The 16,259-nt window shown below is 46.1% G+C and overlaps 1 protein-coding gene across 1 annotated transcript in view; it reads left to right on the top strand.

The window, feature by feature from the left end:
- Positions 1–414: 414 nt before the first annotated feature.
- The window catches only part of T265_03713 (hypothetical protein), a gene marked incomplete at both ends in the record, with an annotated part of 37,943 nt that continues 22,098 nt past the window's right edge, over positions 415–16,259 (top strand). Inside the window, 4 exons of the mRNA XM_009168260.1 lie at positions 415–490; positions 601–1,688; positions 11,909–12,095; positions 13,478–13,616. Of these exons, the coding sequence (XP_009166524.1) occupies positions 624–1,688; positions 11,909–12,095; positions 13,478–13,616 (1,391 nt within the window). The remainder of the gene's footprint in view (positions 491–600; positions 1,689–11,908; positions 12,096–13,477; positions 13,617–16,259) is intronic.

Below are 16,259 nucleotides of genomic sequence, written 5' to 3'. Positions count from 1 at the left end.
CCATACAGTGACCACCAGTCCAGCCAGCACTGGCGTCCAATCAAAAGCGACCATTAATACACGTACACTACGAAGTGCAAAATACTTCTGGAATAGGTAGTTCCAAACAGTTTTGTCGCTTTGCGACAGCTTGTCATCCCGCAAGCGTCCAGCAGTACCTCGCTTGGGTTCTTTGTTCGCATGCTAAACAAAGCATATGATTAATGTATACATATTGTTTTTGCGGTAAGCCACGCCTGTGATGGCACAAACAACCTTGGGCCGAACGAACACTGCCCGAAAGTAGACACACACACACCAACCTCACACCCACGCACGTACGCACGCAAGCTTCTGGGTGAAATGCGCGCCTACCTATCGACGCTGTAAACTAATAGGTGGAACAATGTCACAACCAATCTGTGAAAGGGAAAGGAAACACCCGTAAAAGTGCATATCTAAGTTGCCCATACTCGACCAGTTGTGTTAAACTAAGCGGTACTACACTGCGGTGAGTTTCAAGACTCGTCTGACCACCGCTTCCTTCTTAGAAGTCTCGTTTCGCCTCCAGTTCTGTAGGTGGACTCTTGGTTGATTCTCTATTTTCAATAATTCCGGCAGCGGTTTCTCGTAAATTCGATACTATGGCAACGCAGGACTTTGGAGGTGTGGTCAATTATCAAACCTATACACCGCAGCCCATGTCGACCTCGACAAAAGTGCTCACTCTTTCGCATCCACAGTCACCAGCACCCTCACCTGGTCAGCAGAATTACTACGCACAGCCAGCTGGGCAACAACAATACGCAAGCCCGTTTCAACCAGTTTCACCCCAATCCTATCAAACAGTACCGCGTTTTCAACCGGGTCAACCTCAAGTGTTCACCGTGGGGTCGAACCAAGGACAACAGCCACAACAGAACTACCGAGTGATTACGTCACCCGGGCAGCAAGCCACACAACCAAATGCGATTTATTTTGGTCAGCCGCAGCAACAACAAATTCCCCAGTACGCATCGTATCAATCGCCACAACAGCCGCAATCGTATCAACCTGTGCAACCACTACAAACCTGGCAACCGGCCGCACAGCAACAACTGTACCAGTCACCGCAACCAGCTGGTCAGGTTATGTTCGCACAGCCTGCTGCACGGCCTGCGCAACAGACAAACGCGCCACCATCGGCCGTCTCCTACCAAACTCAGACATCCATTCGGGACGGCCAGCATGGTAGCTCTGTGACGATGTACCCGACAGCCAATCAGCAACCCGTAACAGGTCAACCAATCAGCATGCAGTCTAGTCAACAGCACCAGCAGTGGGCTGCCCCAGCACAATCTGCACCTGCGCAAGTCTATCCACCTCAGCAACATCAACAACCTCGGGTATATAGTGCCGTACCGGCGGGACAAACTCAGCCTCCGCCCCCACAACAGACACAGTTTGGACAACAGCCTTCACGAGCTCAGCAGGTGAGCAGTGTGCAACTGCAACAAACTCCAGGTGGTTATCAAGCCCAGCAACAATATCAACAGCCTAGCAACCAGTTTGTGCCGCAGTCTGACCAGGTTACCGTAAGTCCACAACAACAGCAACAGGCCTACCAAGCACGTCCTCCGGCATCACCAGGACAGTTCGGTTCACAACAGCTTCACAAGAGAACACCGTCTGTTGGAGGTCCAACAAGAAATATCAAGGTTAAATCTTTGGTAAGTTGTCCCTTGAACTGTTGGTCATCATAGTAGTCCCTGTTTACTGTAAACATCAGTTCAAATCAGTCGGGTGGGGACAAGTTGAGTTGATCATCATTCAAGGCAACCTAAAGACTTATACAACTGTTCACAGGGTCACTTCGTTGACGCATTGAATTAGTTATACCATCACCATAAAGTTCTTTACCTACAGGAGGTTACCTCATCAGAGCTGTCTGAGAACCGTGACTGTCAGAGCAAGTCAACTTGAGAATGAAAGGTCATCTGTGGTCTGAGGATTTTTTATTGCAGTTTTGGTGTTTTGCGGGATAGGTATTTTGCTCATAGTCACACCACTCTTGTTTGAACGGTCGTCCTCCTGTTTTGGCGTAATTATTTCGGAGAGTTCACACCAAAGGGAAGCACTTGACTCGAGTTTCGCTCTTGTTAGAGCTCATTAGCAGTGTATATCTAATGGCCGTGCCGGGATCTGAACTGGACATCTGGACATCTGACATGCAAGGCGAGCGTGTAACCATTACTCCACCAACGCACGTCGGATGCATCTGAATTTTCACATCTGAACAGGCCAACGCGTTCACACTTGAGCGATGTGGTTGGTGTACCCGACTCATCGAACGACGACCCAGTAACTGTCCTGGTTGTGACGATCGATTGATTTTAATATTTCATCAACTGTTCTGAAAATTTCGCGTCTTGGATATCCAAAAGGCGAGAAGCATATTGCCATGCAGGCAGGTATTGAGCTTGTCACGTGACCGGATAGATCTTTATTCGAACTCAGTCGAACCTACCCCTATCTGGAAAATCAGTCACCCTGGTCGTTATGTTGTCCACAGTCTTCCCTAAAGTACACGCACGCTAGTCCACGAGATTTTCAGCTTCTCAGCCGTCATAGCGCGGATGTAACTGTATAAAAACATGAAAAGAAATCGCTTGTCATTCGCAGTCAGGTGATCTGTCGTAGTTTGATGTCGGATACTTGTGTGTTCTGTTAGGGTCACTAAACATGTTCCAAGGTCAGTGACGTTCGACGAACAAACGGGACTATTTGAGCGAGTGGTCGACTAATTCCGCCTATGACTGGTCACAAATCCGTTTGCAGTCATCAGTTGAAGGCACATAGAACGTGGTTGCGTCATTTCCTTCGTTGGCACTCAGTTTGAAATTTATCCTAGAAGCACAGTCTCAGCGGTTTCGTTGCCATGGGCGTGTTGATATCTCTGATTAGTATATCTGATTCACTAGTTAAGAGACGAAATTACTGACTGGAAAGTCCATGGTACGAACTCAACCGCGGCATCCTGACGGCTCCTGTCTGGGTTCGGGCAGCTTCCAAGCCCTTGTGCTTCCTCTGGGTGGTACGGCACCGAAGGTTGTTACAGCTGAACGATCAGTATGCAAGTCTGTTTTATTCAAAAAGGAGTTCCTCCGTAACTCACGAGAACAGATTAATTCTTGATTGGGCTTCAGAGAAATTCAGCAAACAATTGGTGGATATGTTGCTGGGCCACGTTTCGCTATCGACACAAAAGCTTCGTCTGGCCATGTGAGTAAGTAGGTTGACTAGGTTTTAAGGCAGTCAGGGAACCAGTCGGTGAGATTTCTCTTGACTTGATCACTGCTGGGTGTCAGTCTGAAGTTCCTGTTTGTTGGTTAGTGAGAATGACTAACATTTACAATAGATTAGTTGGGGGGAGGTGTCGTCGTGGTGAACGCGGATTTCGCGGCCTAAGACACCTCAAAGGAATATTCCCCTCAGAGGACATTCACAAATTTCTCTTCGCCTGTGTTCTTCAGGGGGTGCCGGGATAACTGGTTCGGGGTTGGGGTTGGTTAATCGGATCTTACTCAGCTTGGATTTTGTACTTTTAGACCCAGACCATTTTGCTGATAAGTGCTTCGTGTCATCTCGGCTGATCTAAAACCTTCCTCCGCACGCTTTCCAATTCTACCTTCTCTGGGATGCTTGGCGGTTTAGCTATAATGAAACTACATCTCAGGGAATATACACTCATTTGCAAACTAATTTGGTTGCCTGAGAACATCACAAACGAGAGATTCAGCTGGGTTCCAGGTGAGTCTCTCGAAAAACCAAATTAGTGTATATCCGCTAATTTCGTGCAATTTGGTTTCAAGTAAACCATAAGGTTGACGGAAACCCGGGGACTGCGCCTACCTGATGAGCCCCAAGAAGGGCGAAACCGGTCGTGGGCTGTCGATGGACTTTCAACAACCTTGTGAGTAGTACATTACAAAGAAACTACATCTCCATTTGATTATCATGCTTCTAAATAACTTTCATCAACTTCGAATAAGTCCTCAAAACTCTAAACGATATATTGTCGCAATTTGGCATCAGTAGCGCGGACTCGAGCTTGCTTTAAGCTCGCCAGGAACGTGTGCCTCTGGACAATGGCTAGGTTTATCCGTATCTCATCGACCTGTGGACAATTTTTTAGGAATTTTCATGTTTCCACTTAAGAAGAACACACACAGTCAGACACCATCATCAGCTCGGGTTCTTCATTATTATCCTTTAATTTTTAGTACTATTCATTTCTGTCGATATTGGAATTTGGATGATGGAAGTCCCAGTTTGTGCGCTGGTTCGAGTCCGGTTCCCATATTGGTTGGTGCGAGTGACTTTTTGGTCATAGGTACACCTGGGTACTCTACACCCACAATTACTACTGATAGACACAGTACCGTTGCAACGAGTGGCAGTTTGTCAAACACATCCTAGACACTAAAGTAGAGAACAGGCTAGCACCATCCGTTCGCGGTTATTCTGATGTGACAAAAACTGCGTCACACAGAAAACGGGTACCCTTTGGATCGAAACAGGAGCGAAACGAGTTGATCAACCTTGAATGCTTGACTGCCATGTGAAGTGAAAAAGCACAAGGGCTAAGATTACGAAAGATGTCACACATCTGAGGAGGACAATCGAATGAACAGAATTGGTTTTAGTCTACCTTCCGACCAGCACTTTCCCGTCTTAACCACTGAGGTTCACAAAACTCAGTTGTTTGGAGCAGCAAGTGAGCGTAGCGAATATTTCTTTCTCTAAACGGTGCCAGTTCATGCTGAAAACTCGGGAAGCACTGTACACCTCCTTCATCCTTATTGGTAAGCATCAGCCGTAACACCCCTTCGGTGCATAGCCAGCATGCCACCCAAAGGAACCTTCCTCCGCACGCTTTCCAATTCTACCTTCTCTGGGATGCTTGGCGGTTTAGCTATAATGAAACTACATCTCAGGGAATATACACTCATTTGCAAACTAATTTGGTTGCCTGAGAACATCACAAACGAGAGATTCAGCTGGGTTCCAGGTGAGTCTCTCGAAAAACCAAATTAGTGTATATCCGCTAATTTCGTGCAATTTGGTTTCAAGTAAACCATAAGGTTGACGGAAACCCGGGGACTGCGCCTACCTGATGAGCCCCAAGAAGGGCGAAACCGGTCGTGGGCTGTCGATGGACTTTCAACAACCTTGTGAGTAGTACATTACAAAGAAACTACATCTCCATTTGATTATCATGCTTCTAAATAACTTTCATCAACTTCGAATAAGTCCTCAAAACTCTAAACGATATATTGTCGCAATTTGGCATCAGTAGCGCGGACTCGAGCTTGCTTTAAGCTCGCCAGGAACGTGTGCCTCTGGACAATGGCTAGGTTTATCCGTATCTCATCGACCTGTGGACAATTTTTTAGGAATTTTCATGTTTCCACTTAAGAAGAACACACACAGTCAGACACCATCATCAGCTCGGGTTCTTCATTATTATCCTTTAATTTTTAGTACTATTCATTTCTGTCGATATTGGAATTTGGATGATGGAAGTCCCAGTTTGTGCGCTGGTTCGAGTCCGGTTCCCATATTGGTTGGTGCGAGTGACTTTTTGGTCATAGGTACACCTGGGTACTCTACACCCACAATTACTACTGATAGACACAGTACCGTTGCAACGAGTGGCAGTTTGTCAAACACATCCTAGACACTAAAGTAGAGAACAGGCTAGCACCATCCGTTCGCGGTTATTCTGATGTGACAAAAACTGCGTCACACAGAAAACGGGTACCCTTTGGATCGAAACAGGAGCGAAACGAGTTGATCAACCTTGAATGCTTGACTGCCATGTGAAGTGAAAAAGCACAAGGGCTAAGATTACAAAAGATGTCACACATCTCGGGAGGACAATCGAATGAACAGAATTGGTTTTAGTCTACCTTCCGACCAGCACTTTCCCGTCTTAACCACTGAGGTTCACAAAACTCAGTTGTGTGGAGCAGCAAGTGAGCGTAGCGAATATTTCTTTCTCTAAACGGTGCCAGTTCATGCTGAAAACTCGGGAAGCACTGTACACCTCCTTCATCCTTATTGGTAAGCATCAGCCGTAACACCCCTTCGGTGCATAGCCAGCATGCCACCCAAAGGAACGACGAGGGCTTGGGTACTGCTAGGTTGCCCAAGCCCAGACAGGGGAAGTCGAGATGCAGAGGCCGGGTTCGAACCACGGACCTTCTGGTCAACAAATGCGCTTTCTAAACTCTGAGACATCTCTCGCTCTCAGCCACCAATTAGGAAGTCTCCAACCCGTGACTTACTTGCTAGTAGACGTCCACCCACGGCCGATTGATCAACAGTACGACTGGCTAGCGCTTATACAGGATATAGAACCACTCATCCATCGCCAGTTGCCATATCCACTGATTGGCTTCTCAGGTGATCACTTCTCAGATGGAAGGTTAACTCACTGGCAGAATTTTATTCTACACCTGACCTACCTTTAGAATGGAGGTTGCGTGAGGAGCTGCTTCGCATCCTGTCTAAGGGCGAGTTAGTTAAGTTAGTTAGTCGAGGAGTTTTCAGCAACCTTATGCGTAGTGCATTACAAAAGCAGTCATGCTCCTGTTCAGCTGCTCGTGGCTGATACTAAACTTTCTGATCAAATTCCATGAGGTGCGCACTGCTGATGATTCCCAATCAGAATGAAACAGCCGTACAATGCGGCTCGGATATTATTTCTTGATCAGTCGGTTCTTGGAAGCTCCAAACTCTTCCAAACCTGTACTTTGAACACTAGGCCTCCGAAATTCGAAGTGGGTTCGAATCGGCGGACAATATCTTCATCCCATATTGCAACAAACAATCGATCGATCGATCGTTCAGTCGGGACACCTTTTGGGTACCTAAATGCTACGCTTCCACCCAAAGGAAGTACAACGGCTGAGATATTGTCACGTTAATTTGGTCTGGACAGGAGCAGTCGAGATGTCAATGTTTGGCTCGAACCAAGGTCCTTTCGGGCAGTAATTTCACCACTGAGCTACCTTGAGCTAAGATGGTAACAGAAAATTTGTTTAATTTCGAGCAAGTTACCTCTGTTCATTGCACTTTACCTTGGTCATCATCCTGGGGCACTTGTTTCCAAGGTTGCGGTCAAAATATTGATCGGTACAAGTTTTGAAATGCGTACGTACTGCCTGCTTTTCGTTCAGTCACACCATTTTCATGCAGATTCGTAAATCAAATGTGGACTGATCTCTTAGTTCACTTGCAAGTTAGAGACTTTATACAGTCCATCGCCGAAGAATTTGACTAACCCTTTCATACTACTTAAATGAGGAGTGTAGTTGGATCCATCACCATCTTTTTGTTCATGCCAAATGAACATGGTTCCAGTCAAAGACATCCATCAAAGAATGGGGAAATCACTCACTGGGAGAGGTTCCTTCTAGCCTTGATGTAGAGACCAGTGAGGTCCACATCAATCCGTGTTGAGGGTCAACGCCCGAACGGATTTTCTTGACCGTCAGGTTCTCCTTGTATTGAGGGCAGTTAGGTGAAATGGCTGCAAAAAAGTATTTCATTGGGTTCAGATGTCTCTTGGAGATTCTTCTAGCAGCTTGCGCAGGTTTCCTTCAAAGTTATCAACCAGGTGCCCATTGTTCGAAGGAAATACTCGGAAATAAGGGGTGTCAAAGCAAGTTTGGTGAGTATCAGTTCAGTCTTGACGAGTGCTCAGCAGAACACGACCGGTTTTGTCCTTCTTGAGGTTAATCAGGTACACGTAATCCCAAGTTTTCGTCAGCCTTATGTTCTACTTGAACGTCAAGATGTACACAGGTGTCAAGGTGGGGGATCTTTCAAGCGAGGGATTCACTGGTAAACTTCCAGAAGGAAGAAGTCATTAGTGAGTTACCTAAAGGTTTTTAGCGAGCTTTTAAACAGTGTCGTGTCAAAGAGTGACATTACTGCTATTAGGCTTGCAGGGCAATTAGACTGCAACCGTTTCATCGCCAATCGAGGTGAAATCATCAGTGCGTTATTGGGGAGTGCAGTTGTGTGTAGCGATGAGTTGGTAGTTGTGCACAACAGAGCAGCCAAAGGAACCGAACAACTAATCGTGATCGAAGGTCAGTCCTGGCTAGTTACACGTATAGCAAGATAGACGCAACGCATAAGTGTGGTGTAGAGTGACCGTGCCCGATTCGGTATGCCATAGATGCAAACAGTACACGCGGCCGATTATTCCCACGGTTTTCAGACTTAAGGTCACGCTGGTGTGTTGGCGAAGTACATTGGTGTTTGCTGACTTCCTGCTGGGCAAAGACATTCGTTTGACAGTTGACCTGACGTGTTCCCTCATCACTTCCCAGTCGTTTCTATAGTCATTCCCCGTCTGTACACGGTTTCTACACGGCTGCAGACGGAGATTCGTGGAACGATGAGCTTCCGTTGACTGCGGCGCCGAAATCACCAGTCGCATCGGTCAGCTTCAGGTCAAAAATTCAGCTAGATGTATGCGAGATTCTTTCACTTACGGACAGATGGGCTTAATCCTACAGAACGACGCGAAATCCCCGATGATAGCGCCTGAAATCGGACCCCATTTGACTGCATGTTGGAATTCGACATTTTGTTCAGCGTTCAATCGATATTTGGCTGCCGGCACGCCAGAATTTTCGGACAACCGCAGAAATGTCGGAAGCTAACTCGGGAAAACGTGCCAGACACACACGGTGCTGTAATGTGCCTAAAATCTATTCACTGACACTGGACAAAACGGAATCACCAACGTGAATAATTTTGTCCACTGGGACGAATCGTCGGGGAGCTGTGCGAAGAAACATAAACACAGGGAGAAATGGTGAAGAAACAAGGTCAATAGCTTTTCTCAAAAATGTCAGAAATTCGGTGTTTTTTGAAAATGTTGACAAAATAGTATCAGGCGGGCACCATCGTTGGTATCTTTCTGGCATTGTAGACCAAGATACAAAATGTCTATCTGGGCTATATGAAATTTGTTTACGATGACTTGCAGTAGTCCCTCTCAACAAGCCTCCCTCCGAGTTAGGTCATCCTTCACTGCAGTCCAGCAGCATTTGAGAGTTTTTGAGAGATCACCACACGATTCCGGGTAAAGAGCACTCCACTGATTCACAAGGTGTGGATTCCCCCTACAACGAAGAGCTCGTTTTTCAGATCTTTCCAATTTGAGATACCCAGCTGACACATGACTAGGTACCTGGGGTAGGTTTCGTCTTGTAAGTAAAGGCAGTGTTTACTGGAGGATCAAGAAGCACTACACAGCTGCTTCTTCCCTCTGAAGGAATCTTCAGCAGTGCGCATCTCACGAAACTCTAGAGAGTCTGGAACCTGCGATCTCCGGGTTGCAAGCTTGAACTCTTAAACGTTTGGTCAAAGAGCGGCTGGTGTTGTTGAGTAACATGAACCCCCCTCCTCCCAAAGAGTGGTTTCTGTCTCGAAGAAGGCCTGATGAAACTCTTTGTTATCCCCGATTAATTTGATGGACTTAAGTCTATCCTGGTGGTCTATTGGAATTTGGAAACCTATGGCGTGTACGGCAGTGAAGCATCAGAGCCAAAACTGACTTTGCTGTCTTTGATGATGATGATGAAGATGATGATCCTATGGCGCACATACCGGGAAAATTCCAAACATAATGTGATGGGCGCAACCAAGTTTCGATAACACCAAAGTAAACCATTCTAGGGTTTTGCTTAAACTAATGGTTCTGAAACTGTTCGACACGTCGACCTCCAGGGCGATACCAAATCCTAAATTGTCACAAAACAGGGATGCCCTTGCGGAAGGAATCCATTCACCTGAAGCAAAGACAAGATCGCTTTTCGAGGGCGCAACTTGGTCGAAGGGAAACTGGTATTTTCAGCTCTTATTAGAGCTCATCAGCAGTGCATTTCCAGAGGCCGTGCCGGATTTGAATTCCAGGATATCGGGCTAACCAGTTATACCCGCCTGTTCAAACGTGGGAATTCAAGTGCATCCAGCATACACTGATGCGGCAGTGGTAACACGCTCTCCTCGCATGTTGGATCTCCCGAATTCACACGCCGGCACTGCCAAGGATGTGCAGAGCTGATGAGCTCTAATAACAGCGAAACACGATCCCAGTTGTTTCTCCGTCTTGTTTGGACCCGCCAGGAAAGGAGGGCTCGAGGGATGTGAATACGATCAATCTGTTAAATATACGACATTTTGGGATTACGGTAAGCGCCCATGCTCCCAACTACCAGTGTAACGTTGGATGCTATTAATGAGGCAAGTGTGTAGTATGTGGTTTTCTCGTAACCCCGCCTCGCATCTTATGGAAGGTGGGGTTTATTACGAAACTTGTGAAACCACCTTGCAGCATTTGCTTACAGTGGCGTGGTAGTCAGTGAATATCTACGAAATTTCAAGAAGACGCGTGCGAATGTTCTTTTTTTTGAAACTATGTGCATATCAGACATTTACTTTCCTGTTCAATAGTTTTGCAACTGTTTATTTGGCGTCTGTCAATGAATAGCTCCGCGGTGAGGGGCTTTCCTCATTACTTCGGTAGATTCAGTAACATTTGAATTTTAAACATGTACCTTGTTAGTACCCCTTGCGGAACAAACGTTTCTTTCATCCAAAGATTACTTCACTTTTGATGGAATTTGGTGAAAAAGTCAAATCTGTGAAGAAGAAAAAGAACAAAGGAGGAGTATGAGAACTGAGGCGTTTTGCAGTCAATCTGATTGGCCAGTCTACAGATCTCCCCAAATGACTTCAGGACGCTTCGGTAGTCTCTTTCAACTGCCTTCGTACCGTGTTCTTTCACCAGGAAGTCCCGTTCTCCATCGTATTGCGTTACTGCTGTTGATTTAATGTGAGCACGTCAGTCAATCCCGTACGTAGTGTACTCTCCTCATAGAGAAAAGCGTAGATCAGAATATTGTCCCCATACCAGCGATCAAAGTCATAATCAATACGTTAAGGAAAGTTTTAAATTTAAAAATTTCTCTCTTCCTCTTCATTTCGTGGCTGCCACGGAGAGTGCAAGTGAAGGCAATCTATGCTGAGAAGCCGAGATGCTTAATGAGACTAAGCAACTTTGAGTATTCCACGGAACTCTAGCAGGGAGGTTAGAACCCGCGCCCTCCCGGCTAATAGTGTGAACACTTGACCGGCAGTGTGCTTGACTCACAATTAGACAGGATATCGCGCCACTAACCCTGGAAACGTTAGACCATATCACGTGGTCACACACAATGATTGGTTCCTCGAGTGACGACTTGTCAGCCGAGAGTTTCGCTATTCTTGTGCAATTATTCGTCCTCTGAGTCACGTATAGATTGATGGTAGTGATCTATCGATAATCAATACACCGTCTGGAAAACTTGAGTGTACGAAATCAGCTGACTAGCTGGACGGGCAGCACCTTCCGCATTGATGGTGATGTGAGTGTTTCAATCAGGAGGCTTTTCACTTGAATCCAGCAATAAATTTATGACTTGAGATCTCGAGTGGCCGACCAGCAATTTAGCTGGGCAGGATATGGTGCGACTCATTCTTCAGTCGCACAGTTCAAGTCACGTGACCTTCTGTTTATTGGCTCCCTGTCTGCTACCATCCCAGATGGAGAGCTTGATGAATCTTTCTTTTTCCCAAAGAAGACGATGGCAATTTCTTCGGTCCATAGTAGCCAGAATTCGACAAAACTGACCTCTTGAATTTCAAGAGGCCGCATAAAATTTGTTTCTTTGAGGACTACGGTTTCTACATTTCAGGATATATTTAAATAAAACGAATAGTGATGCATGTCCGTTTCATTCCGGATCACTTTCTTCCAACATTTTCGGGACAATGTGATAGTTTATTTTCACCTGTTTTTCTTGCTTCCTCCACACACCTCTAGCCAATGAGAAATTCGGCCAGTATTGACGGTCTTGACTCGACCGGACCTCCACAGTTCGTCCAACATCCGGTCGGACAGATTAACGTGAGCGAGGGGGAACAGACCAATGTGACTGCTCGTGTGCGACCCGCCGGGGACAGCAGTCTGCGTGTAGAGTGGTACAAGAATGGAAAGCCACTGTCCGCATGTGAGTCTCTGGTAGTGAGAATCGAAGGGGCTTTTAGATGCCACCGGTTTCATCGGCGACAGAATTCTAGCTAACAAGGTTTATTCCCGTCCAGGCGTTCTCATCGAAGTAACTCAGAGGACTTTCTACTATGAATGCTAACTAGCTTCTCAACGGCTAGCGTTGGCATCATAACACCACCGTGAGGTGTGTATCAAGGGTGTCTACACACCCTGAATATCACAAGAAAGCAGGACGGCTTACGATTGCTTTTTTGTTTCGAAGGTGCTCACCCCGCACATTTCATTCGTTTGGCTGTAACACTCCTTCGGTGCTTAGCTGTCATGCCCTCTGAAAGAAGCACGAGGCCAGGTTACCCAATCCTAGGCGAGAGCCGGGGTCGGGTTCGAACCACGGACTCTCTTGTCTGCTTTAATCTCTGAACTATCTCGAACTCAACTGTTTTGATAATTTTCTCTCCAGGAGTGGAAACAAGTGTTCCCACTTGAGCAATTCCATTTCTGTCGGATCAGTTTGCTTCGAACGAGTTCGCAGAACGAAACAGAGTCTCAATTTCTCTGTGAGCAACGATTGACAGACAGCAGACAAAAGTTTGCTGCATGCTTTAGACTGAAAAGGGCTATTATTCAGTTTTCATAAGTGATCACTAGACCGGGTTGTTGGCCTTTTTCTTGTGGGGTTACCACATTAAACGCTCTGACCGAAACAGGGATTAAAGGATCTGAGAGAGGAAAATGCGATAAAATACGTGATATACAGGTGGACATTTCCTCAAGCCGAAATTAGGCGTGGTTATGGTGATGACGTATAGGTCGCTTGTCACTGTGATCGCAGAAGGGTTATGGTACACCACTGGCGTGGTACCAGAAGTGCTCTGTTTTACCATACCACCTTTGTGTGTGTGGTAAGTGAGACGAGGTGGTTCGTGGTACGATGTTTACCGATTATGGTTATACGCAGGAAGAGATACCGCCGAAATGTTGTAACCCGGAGAACCGATAAGCCCCACAACCAAAACCTTTTGCTCAAAATCCTAACTTTTACAGCTTTTCCAACCTTGACCTGGTTGGCCGGGAGACTGTATCACTCTGAACTTCTATTGATTGACCAATCCGCTAGTTTCACAGGGACCTCCCACCGGATCAGCTTTTTCGGTCATGGAGACGCACAAAACTGTGCACCAAGTTGGGTCTGGTATCTCTCTGTCTCCGATAAACCCAGATCGTCCAATTTCAGAAAATCGATCGACTGACGAACTCAGTCGTACAGCCTAATTTCTGTATCTTTTTGAGTTGTAAATCCTTCAACCTTTTTGACTCAATTAATCTGTTTGCCGATTCAAACGTCAATTTCCTCATCCTCCCCCTCTTTCTCTTCTCTAGCCTCTCGTTTCAACACTATTTTCGATCGCGGCTACGCTGTTTTGGAATTCCTGTACACTAACGAGGATGACACGGGTGATTATTCGTGTGTTGCCACCAACGACTCCGGTCAAGATCAGTCATCGAGTTGCCACATCAAGTGAGTTGTGGAGGCTTCCTCTATTAGCAGTCTAGTCATATGACTGAGCGCTCAAATTTCGGCCAATCGTTTTGTTTTGCACGTAACTCCTGATGTGTTTCACCCCTCCTGGACACAGTTTGTCAGTGTGTGACAATCTGGACTCTTCGGTTTATGGAAGCCGAATGTCAGCAGTATATTTGGACTCACCGGAATCCAGAGATAAGCGCTGGTTACAGCAGTGTCGGCAGCCAACAACCTCCTTGAATAACCATTTCGGACAACTACTGGCAAAGGCGCTTGTCCGAAATAAACTGATATTAGTACTTCGAGGGGAGAACTGATCAGAGTTGAACCCATACATGAAAGATGAAAAACTAGTCAACTTTGTTCAGGGTGGCAGCATTATGTGGAAATTAGATAATGGGTAGACAAACGGCGATATGGAAAGCACGGGATCACCTCTGAGTTGGCGAACATTTCGTGTTCCCTCAGACCAGCAGGTATTGGTTAGTTATCTTTAAGTCCACCCAAGACCGGCTGGAATCGGCTTTGCCACGTGACGGATAGACCGACGGTCGGAGTATGAATCAACCCAAGTTTGGTCGGTTGAGCCGACGCCCCAGCGTGCGTTGAGTGAACGTGCCACCTGATTGGCTGTACGAGTGAAGCTGCAACCTGATTGGCTGGTGTGCGTAGACGATAGCGGTACACTGTGAGCAACGTTCTGCCGGTCATAGCACGACACCAGATCAGTTTTTCTTAGCTAAGAAACAGTGAAGTGGACCTTCATGGCTCTCAGGTTAATCAACAGTGCTTTTAAGTGGAAAGAAATGTATTTTGGATAACCTGACGGCAGAAGAGTCTGGTGACTTTAAATATTAGAAACAATATGGAATCCAAGTAAAAGCTGCACACAAAAAACAAGTGAATCTGGTTGCAATAATTGAGCGGTTGTAGACATATCATTGAATAAATCAGCTTAAGAACAAAGATCGACTGATTGATGGTTTGATTAAGTCAAGTCATCTGGTTGTAAGAAATAGGATGTTGACATCTGACAGAATTTATTGAGCATAGCGGACATCAAAGAAGAAAACTGAGAGATGAACATCATAGGCTATCTGTCAAGAAACATTCAGTCCAAGTCATCAATGAGATGTTATCGACGCAGGCTCTGCTGTGGTTCTGTGTCAAGCCGCGAATTCGTGTGGGAGGCACTAGTAGGACCAACAATCAAACAAAGCTTTTCACGGATGTCGAGTCGGGTCGCGCGGTCAAATGATGATAACCTGAATCACTGCAGTTGTTCGGTTGCGTTATACCGATCTACGTTACGAAGCCCTTTCCGAAGGTGTCTGTTAACCCATCTTTTCTCCTAATCCCATAAGCAATAATTCGCTTAAGACAGCTATCAGCTACAAACAGTGTTGTAGGTTGGTTCCGGCTGTCACATGACAAAGCAGACAGTGTGGGGGAGGCAATCAAGATGATCAATCCGTTTATAAGGACTTCAGATGGTCATTATCCTCTTGTCGAGAAGGAATCGGGACAACTAATGGTTGATGGCGGCCGGTGAGATGTGGGCCCTGGTCGTCTCCGTCACCGTCGCTAGTCACTGCTGTACCTTCTCCCGGAAGCTGCCATCTACTGGTTCATCGTTCACTCCCAAATTGCGGTTGCTTCCGTTTTGCGGTTGGTTGATTGAATCAAACACTATTCTGAGGTACTAACTACTCAGCCAGACAAGCCTAGCCCAGTGAATATGACCAGCTTGTAGGTTTACTTAGCCGGCTTGCCTCTTTCCTGTTCCAATGTGACTTTGTGTTGCCGAGCTGATATAGCCAGCAGACCCAGAGACACCAATGTTCAAACGCTGAGAGACTTTTCACCTTCTAACTGCAAATATCACGCCTCTGATCTCTACAGTGTCATGGAGTGGACCACAGTGGAGTACAGTGTCCTTGAAAGACTAATCAGCATCAAGCCGGAACCAGAGGTGACGAAGGGTGGCAAAAAATAACTATTTTCGTTTTCTGATAGTCAACGGGGACTTAAACAAGTATTAAGAGACACAGGACCTCCGCGGGGAGGATCAAGTGGAACCAAGTAGAATTGGATGCCACGTCATCGAGGCTTTGTGACATGCAACACCTTGTTATCGCTTAGTGTGAGAGAACTGTGATTGATTTTGCCCTGGAGATGACCTTGACGACTGTGTAATTCTGTGGAACAATGCACCAAACTCCCTCCAAAAACAGCATATCCATAGATGCTACTCAGTAACTTTTGTTTGGTTCACTCACGTCAGTTACTGACATAAAAGCACATAGCAGTCATGATTTGGAAGACAAAATGCGCTCAAAAGTTCTTTCCAATACACGTGTCTCTATAAAATCTGACTTTATGAGGACTTTCTGGCTGTTCTCAACTCGTTTCATTGCTGAATCATATAAACGAAGAAGGAGTGATGGTCACGTGACATGCATTCACTCGTTCACCTAGTCTATTTATGTAGTTCCGCATATGTGATTGGTCAAAATGTGTCCCTGTGGGAAGCATCACTCGTTGACATGATCTCTCGAGAAGAGTCGCTCCGAAGAACAGCCTTATTGAGGGTGTTCCATTTGGGCATTTCGGCTGTGAAAAGGAAGTATTTTTATG

The sequence above is a fragment of the Opisthorchis viverrini genome, assembly GCF_000715545.1.
Source record: "Opisthorchis viverrini unplaced genomic scaffold opera_v5_54, whole genome shotgun sequence".
Classification (NCBI taxonomy): Eukaryota; Metazoa; Platyhelminthes; class Trematoda; order Opisthorchiida; family Opisthorchiidae; genus Opisthorchis; species Opisthorchis viverrini.
Note: the sequence above shows the minus strand (reverse complement) of the source record. Positions and strands in the feature narration are given on the sequence as shown.